The following is an 8864-nucleotide window of genomic DNA, read 5'->3' as shown; positions in this document are numbered from 1 at the left end:
AAACTTCCTCTCTTCCCACCAAAAATAATCATATAGTTATCATTGGGCGATCTTGGATCTTAATTAGTACACTCACGTTCCCTGTGGAAAATCGATACTCTGGAATACTCCCGGGTGAAGGCTACATTGGTATCCGTGCGCTTGCGGATTTTTCTGTTTGCGTTTAAAATACCCAACAAGCTTTCTGGCGCCGTTGCTAGGGAACGGTAGTTGTGCTAGTTTCGGACCAAGTCGTCCGTGTATCCTTTTTATTTTGCTTTTTTACCACACTCACCTTACCATTTTCACCACATGGATTTCACTCTAAGCATTAATGAGCATGGAATTTATTTCATAGCCACTTCATTTACTCCATGCTCATATGCAACATCTTCACAATCCATTGGTCTCTCCAACATCACCACATTCGAGATCTCCAACCCCCACTTCCTTTCTATTTATAAAAACTTTAAAAGGGCGGTTGTCGATGCATATGTCTATATTAAATATTGTAGATCTCGTTGAGTTGATCTTGATATAGGTCAGCATTGGAGGGGAAACCACTTCGCTGACATAAATTAATGGTTTCCCAAGGACAAGCTTAGTGTCCTAAAACAAGCACTGATCAGATTGTAACATGAGCTTTTAATTAGTTGCAACATTACCTTGTGTGTTGAGCATATAAGGACAATTGTAAAAATATTCCTTCGGGTATTCTTGTCACTAACCTATCCAGGATTGGAGCAAGAAGATCAGATGAATGACAAGCACAAGGTATGTTCAACCAATCATCATACAACATTGAATTAAACTCATCCATTTTGCAAAATTCAAGCTTGGGGGAGTACTTTACATAAAAACACCCTTTGCCATGTTGCTATGTTGGTTGACCCTACCTTTGAGACATGCTCAATTTGTGAAATACTAATCACACTACTTCATCTCCACTTGAGTAGATCTCTATAAATGCTCTCATACCACCTTTATTTGCTTTAGTATATGTCCAGGTTTGGAGTAGTTTCATTTATCTCTTAATTAAGCATGGTGCTTAGTTTAGGAATGATGATCTTACTTCCAAAGGATTTTAAATTAAGCATGATGCTTAGGTTAAAATGCCCTCCTGAATCAAATTAGACATGGTGTCTAGGTTGATTTTTGAGCCGATAGTATGCTATAGTAGATATTGGATATTTTGTTGGACTAACCCCTGCAGGAAAACTTTCAATATCAACCTGGGAAGGCCTGAGATAAATTCACATTGGAGACAGAGAGAGACACATGAAGTTTAACAATTTACATAAGGAAGGCATAGCTCACAAGAGATGATCCATGGAGGGTGCCATAAACACGATGCACAACCACTAAGAAAGGAAAGCTTCCACAAGGTGATACTGTACCATCACTCTTCAAGTAAGGTAACATCTTAAGGTACTTGACTATCACTTTTATAAGTTTCTCCTTGGTTCTAGCGTTCACATGAATAAAAGAGACAAACATATATGATTTACAACTCTAGATTAACCAACCCAATCGATTCAACATGTTTAGTCCTTCCACCTTTGTGATCCCACACTCCTAATCTTATCAGCTAAAATGTTGCACACTCAATCTTTGGAACATATATATAAAAACATAAGTATAGATAGATTATCTTTCCATTAGGTTGAGCGATCTGATCTGACAAATGTTTTAAATGCTACACTCATGATCTGATTATCCAACAACTTTGTCTTGCTCACTATGCTTAAGGTTAGAGTAGAACAAATACACTTTTGGTTCTGTTGGTGTTTTCCACCAACAGGGCCCATGCACTTGATCTCTGCCTTGTCTCTATGAGCAGGTACACTTCAAGCAAACTATGAAGGACTTTTACAACTCCCAGACTCTACCAAGTGATGAACCTAGATCTACGAGCACAAACACACTGGAGATACTGGACACTCAGGCAATCACTACCCTGAGATGCTTGAGGACATAACTACTGGAGTAACCCCGTTGTGGAAGTAATTACTGACCTTCTACCGGTCAAGAGAGGCGATCCAGGACGCACCGTCATCCCGATCTCCATCGGCATGGTGAACTTCCCAGAAGCACTCTGTGACTTTAGCTCCTACGTCAACATTATACCCAGGGTACTCTATGAAAAATTCTTTGCACATCCTTTATTAGAAACAACCATGTGTTTGCAGTTTGCAGATCAGGCGTTAAGTTTCCCAAAGGGAATATTGAAGAACCTCTGTGTCTGAGTTGGTACCTTGTAAGCCCCAGCAGACTTCGTGGTGATAAAGACTGGTACAGATGAGAGGGCACCCATCATTCTAGGGAAGCCATTCCTAAACACCTCAGGAGGTGTCATCTACGCTAGTACTGCCAAGTTCAGTTTCTACATCAAGGGGGAGGAATGAGACGTTTTCCATCAAGAACAAGACTACACAAATCTCAGAGCAATCCCGACATGAACCAAGGAAGAGGACCAATAGGAGGAACAGGAACAAGCAAATGTGGACCGAGTCAGCTAAGATGGTCACTGCAGTTCATGGAGGTCAAGATCATCAACTTAAGTCACCATTCCTGACAAAAAGGACGACCCAGTCACCTATCAACTCCTATTCGGAACCATGCCCCTAAAACCGACATACATTCAGCTCCAGATGGTAGATCAGATATTCCGAAAGGTTGAAGACAAGTACGATCCACCCATCATCCTTAGGAGACCGTTTCTCAGCACCGTTAAAGCAATCATCTACATTGAAACCGGAGAAGTCCACATGCACTTCCCCTCTGAGAAGGTACGCCGCTATTTTACTGACTCTAACTATATAGTTAAAGATTCTAAGCAGGTCAGGACAAGAAGAAGACGACGCAACCGCAACCAGAGGAGGCAAATCATCAAGGATGGATGGACAGACTACGAAGGAGAAGTAGTGAGGTCTGAAGACATACAACTTGAACAGAACTATCCTGAGGAAACCGTAGCACCGAGTCAGGTGTGGAGAGAGAAGATAGTTATACATGAAGAGAAGGCGCCGCCGGAACCACCGACTACGCCATTCAACGAATCCCAGGACGACTGAGAAAACGGAGAGTCCTGTTCGGAGGACTTAAAAAAAACACCGAACGCATTGCCAAGAGGTAAACTTGGTAGTTATCTTTTTCCTTTCAATTAATTTAAAATAGTTTGCTTAGTTAATCAGGTTCATATCATCTCGAAAATAAAATAAAAATGTTAAAAATAGTAAGCCCCATGTGAGTATGCTCATGGCATAAAACCCATAAGTACATTCACTGTGGTGGTGTAAGAATGAAATAAATATATTCCTGTCCTATAAAAAGATTTATGTTCCTACTAAAGAGAGTAACATTTATTGAGGAGGCTGAACATGATAAAGGCTAGATATTTATGCTAACACTTAACCAGTTCCACAAAGCTTTGTTGTCTATTTGAGCTCCACAGAATTCAAGGATCAAAGAAGACTAGCAGACGGAGGACATCAAATCACTGTCAGGGTGCTGCCGACATTCAACTACACCTCCGCCACCAGCTACATCAGAAGGAATTACGCCAAGATCTAGCTTGGGGGAGAGCACCCCCATTTATCCAGCTAAGTGTTCTACTCACGTTTATATTTTACTCAAATAATAATGCATAATCATAAAAACCCAAATAAAGATTTTGTGCTTATATCTTTGCTTAGTTTGCGAAATAAATAAATAAATAAAGTTTGCTATGAACCCTCATGATAAGCTCTCACATCGAAATGATGAATAGTTGCTCTGCCATGACTAAATTCTCAAAATTGAAATCTCTCTTAAGTTTAGGCATGACTGTTATTAATTAACATTTGCTCTAAACCTGAACTTGTGGGGAGAGTACTTGATCTAAAGTCTAAGTCGTTAACGGATACGATATGGGAAGGTTGAGCTGCTGTTTATCTGTTCCTAAAGATGCTAGAATTCTGGAGAATTTTATCTTTGAAAATCTTAAAAATATCACATGATGAGTTCCTGTATGATGAGAGTTTAAATTCCTACCACAGCCATATATACATGCTTGCTAGACTTTGAGCCACACATTTACTTTTTACTGCTTATGAGCATTGAGTGTGGTCAAGCTGTGTAGACCCTTAGGAGCTTGTCATGTGGTTAAGTCAAGATTCACTTGCACGTTCACTCATACTAGTCATACATGCTGCTTCTACTCCGGAAGTACGCATCCACATATATGCACCCATTTCCATCTCCAGAACCATCCAAAAATATTCTACTCCTAATCTGGGAGAGAATAGCAAAAAATATTTCAGTTTTTCCCCTATGAAATAAATGCTCAAGTTATCTTGTTACTACCACTTGCTATATTATTTCAAGAGATGAGTGCTCTAAAAAAGAGAAGAAGAGAGAGAGAAAAAATAAATACGAGGAAATAAAAAGGGGCAAGTGCCCGGAACCTCGAAAGAAAAGAAAAAAAAGTGAGACGAGAGGTAAAAATGGACAAGTGTCCGACAGTAGAATTAGGGGTACAAGATACCCACCTGAGAGGAAAGAAAAAGAAAATACAGAGCATCTCATTCTCCCCAAAAGTTTCAAAAGAGCAAGGAAGGTATGTATCCCCTCAAAAGAGCAAAAGTAGAATTAGACTTTCACCATTGTTATCACCATCATTACCATGCATCATTCATTCACCACACATGCACATCTTGATTTGACTTATTGACTTGTTCTTCTGGATCCATAGTTTGACTATGCAATAAATGTCATGTAAGTATGTATTAGCTGTCTCCCACCTATGAGCTCCAGATATCAAAAGCCTTATTAGAGTAGGGTGAGACACTACACCACAATACCAAGATTAGCGATGGACGATCTGACGCTAAAAGCGGATACAACGATAGATGATCTGTCGCTAAAAAGCTATAGCGACAGACTTGTGCAGCCGGTGTAAGTCCTGTCGCTAAAAATCTTTAGCGACAGATACTATTTTTACCGACAGATAGTCTGTTGCCCTAAAAACTTATAGCGACAGATAGTCTATTGCTACTTTTGGGCGACAGATGCTATGTTACCAAGTATATAGCGACAGATCATCCAATAGTCTACGTATTTATAGCGACAGATTGTTCAACGGAACAATATAAATATACAAAAAAAAAACAAATATAATGAGGAAACCTGTAGCACATATCATACTCAGATTCAAACTTAATATAGTATCCACATGTCACATGAAGTCATGAAGATACACAAACACATATATATCACATATGGAGGCCAATATTTATTACATCAAATTTTATATCTTGTACAGCAGAGAACCTAAGTTGCCAGAAAAGTCATACATCTCAGTACGATGATGATACTATATCCCTAAGTCATACATTGGAGCAAGCATCATGAAGCTACTGCGTCCGAAACCTCCTTTAGCACCGGCACATAGCATAGGCACTAACTTGGCAAAATGGAGTGTTTGCTGCACAACCAACATAGGCTACATTCTATATGGCAGTAACTAGATAATTTCTATAATAATCTATGCTGCTGCACAACCAAGACAGCCACACAAGCCTCATTACTTGTGTCAAAAATCAAAATTACTTGCATAGTTTGCCAGTTCTACTAGTTTCTACCACAATCTGCTCCACCAGACAGGCCAATTGAAGCTTGTTGCTTGATGGTTGCTACCAAAATACTTTTGCTCCGCAGCAGACATGCTGATCAAACATGCTAGTTGCAGCCCAAATGACTATTGTGGTACAGGTTTGTTGAAACATGAGGATCCATCTCCTGTTGCCCTCTACATAAAAAGAAATGACTAGTAACTAATGCTTAGATTTCTAAGGAAAAATATCAAACCAATACCACTCAATACTTGCAGGGACAATAAATTCAGAATGGCAGATGAACCATGAAAAATGGAGGGGAGATTTATATTCATGTTTGCTACATATATATACTAAATCAATACTTAACAAGTTCAGAATGGTGAGAACTATGTTCAGAGTTAGTATTATTATTTCATCAGTGAACAACTTATGTCCTGATCATAACACTCAGTATCTAAAAGGATGAATAGTATGTTCAGAGTTCAGAAAAGCAGAGAGCTTACACTCCAGTAGTGCTTGTTAGTGCTGAAGCATTCTACTTTACCTATAAAAAAAATAAAAATGCACAGTGAATAATGCTACTTTACCTATAGATAAAAGAATAATGCAAATTCAAAAAAGGCAAATCAGGCATCCAGATTCAAGAAGTGGTCCATATTAACCTCTCCCGAGCACAAAATTAAGACCCATTTATAGTGTTTTCAGCAGTTGTCTGAAACAGGTGGTCTACCTAATACTCACAAAGCTACAAGCTGCAGACTGAGATGGAGAACACAGACAACACAGAGCAGACCTTATGAATCTGTATAAGGAGCAATCAAGCATATAGCTTATATAGCTTAATTTTCAGTGGCTATATATAGCTTATTTCAGATGCTGAATATATGACTTTGTAAAATAACAAGATGGTCAACAAAGCTACAAGCTGTAGAGTGATGCTGAATATTTCAGATGGCAATGTCAAGCGCAGCAGCATTCAGATGGTCAACATAGTAGGACAACTTTCTATTTTCTCATAAAAAAGGGTAAAAAATAGTCTTTCAGTGCTGCATTCAGATGATAAACATAGCAGTTTGTTCTATACTAGGTCGCCACAAATTTCCTATACTGGACTGTTCTCAAACTAGTCAACTACAAGCATTTTAAGAACACCATTCAATAAATTCTATTTTCTAATAAAAAATGAAAAAAATACTGGCAAAGAAGAGATAAATGAAACTAACAAGCTAGATTGCACTTGCCTGTAGCAGTAATCTTAGGACTGATTTGCAGAACAGGGTGTATATGGAGCAGTACCAATCCAAATCACTGAAACAATATGACAAGTAACAAGAATAAGCAATAATGTATATGGCCATGGTCAGCTCTAATATGTCACCAAGAAATGTACTAATATTTATATACATGATTATTACATTATATGGTAGGAGACTGAGGAGCACTACATTAGAGCAAGACAATAAACATGTATATGGAGTTGCTGCTACTGATTGATTTTATATTAGTGTTGCTACTACTGATTAATTTTTACTATACAAGAGTTAAGGAGCAGTTTATTTGTGAAAGCAAATGAGGTTGCTTTCAGTATTAATTCTAGCACAAGGTTAAAAATATAAATTCGCTCATAAGTTTCAGAGATAAGAAGCATTTGAAGAATGACATTAATTTGCTCAGTCAAAAATGTATCAATTACCAGGCGCTCAATTAGCTAGATGGTAAAACATTATACTCTAATAAAACAGAATGAATTGGGCAGCACGTTGTAAGCTAGTTTGTTTCAGTCAAAATTTCAGGGAGCCACCAGATCCACCACCCACAACATAGGATCCACCGCCCACCATGCAGGAGATGAAAAAAGAGAAGAAACAATGAACCTACTACCGCTGCCACCGCTTCATGGATTTGGCTGCCATGTCGTGGATCTGGCCGGATGAGAAGAAGGGCAGCTGACTCACTGTGGATCTGGCTAGAGGAGAAGAAGGATGGCCCTCCCATGGTAGATCCGGTCGGTGAAGAAGTAGGACGGCCACCCCGTCGTCAATCTGGCAAGGGGAAAAGAACGGAGGCCACCCCATCGGCCGGCTTCTAGGGTTCTGGTTGGCGGCGCTCGTGCACCATGCGTCATCCGCGCCATCGTGGCCCATCTAGGGAGCAGGGCGACCTCAGCACCGCAGAAGGGAGGGAGAGCTCGCATTGGGAACGGAGGAGCAGGGGCACCCATGCTAGCATCGGTCTTTTGGGAGGAGGTCACGATGGAGAGAGGGAGAGGGAGAGATGCGGGTGGATGGAGAGCTATGGCCGAGCAATGGGATAAGGGTGAGGCTGCGTGCGTTTGCCTGGGCACCGTTTGGTGTGTGGCTGTGTGCATGCATTTTTATTTCCTTTTTTCTTTTATTTTTTGTTTGTTTTGGAAATTCTTCTATACAAAAGGCAGCTAAAAAACAAAATACAAAAATAACAGGCTCACATATATAGACACACATATACAGCTACCTAGAATTCTATTTTTATGGGTTCCGTATGCTAAGGCCTTGTTTAGTTCCAAAATTTTTTGCAAAATAGGAATAGTACCACTTTCGTTCGTATTTGACAAATATTATCCAAACATGTGCTAACTAGACTCAAAAGATTCGTCTCGTCAATTCCGACCAAACTGTGCAATTAGTTTTTATTTTTATCTATATTTAATACTTCATGCATGCGTCTAAAGATTTGATGTGATAGGGGAATCTGAAAAATTTTGTAAAATTTTCTGGAAACTAAACAAGGCCTAAAAAACAAAATAAAAAAGATACATAAGCTAACATATATAAACTAATTCATACACCTATTCAACACATTTAAAATAAAAAAATCCAATGAGAAGTGCATTAGCTTTCAAATTTTAGGTATCGAAAAGTTGGATAGAGGTGGGGCACGTAAGCTCAACGTAGGGCCCATTTTCTTTAGCGACAGATAGATTGACGGTATACTTGGCTTTAGCGACAGATAGTTCAACGTTAAATATCAATATGTATAGCGACAGACGATAAATCACTAAATGAGGAATTAGCGACAGATGATCTGTGAGTTGTCTTTAGCGACAGATCATCTATCGATAAATATATTTTTAAGCGTCAGATGTCTGACCCTGATATGGTGTTGTGGTGTAGTGAGAGAGAAGGCAATGTCACTATGTCACATACCAAAAATACCACATACTTTGAGAGAAGGCATATACCATTACTGCCTTGGTAAGGATCCAGAAATACCACAAAAGCGAGACCTGAGAGAGTCATACAAGGAATC

At 39.2% G+C, this 8864-nt stretch overlaps 1 protein-coding gene across 4 annotated transcripts; it reads right to left on the bottom strand.

Annotated features, from left to right (window-relative positions):
- LOC110434454 lies at positions 5208-7915 on the bottom strand. 4 transcript variants are annotated; one of them, XM_021458530.1, is made up of 3 exons: positions 7455-7915; positions 6818-6884; positions 5208-6120 (listed from the first exon to the last, which is right to left on the bottom strand). In XM_021458530.1, exons 1-3 carry the CDS (start codon positions 7718-7720, stop codon positions 6112-6114), a joined length of 342 nt encoding a protein of 113 aa, XP_021314205.1. In that variant the 5' UTR covers positions 7721-7915; the 3' UTR covers positions 5208-6111. The 4 variants fall into 4 exon arrangements, with proteins under 4 accessions (XP_021314205.1, XP_021314203.1, XP_021314206.1 ...); XM_021458528.1 differs by having other exon boundaries at positions 5208-5767; XM_021458531.1 differs by having other exon boundaries at positions 7458-7915.

The sequence above is a fragment of the Sorghum bicolor genome, chromosome 4 (assembly GCF_000003195.3).
Source record: "Sorghum bicolor cultivar BTx623 chromosome 4, Sorghum_bicolor_NCBIv3, whole genome shotgun sequence".
Taxonomy (NCBI): domain Eukaryota; kingdom Viridiplantae; phylum Streptophyta; class Magnoliopsida; order Poales; family Poaceae; genus Sorghum; species Sorghum bicolor.
This window is presented reverse-complemented; position numbering and strand designations above follow the sequence as displayed.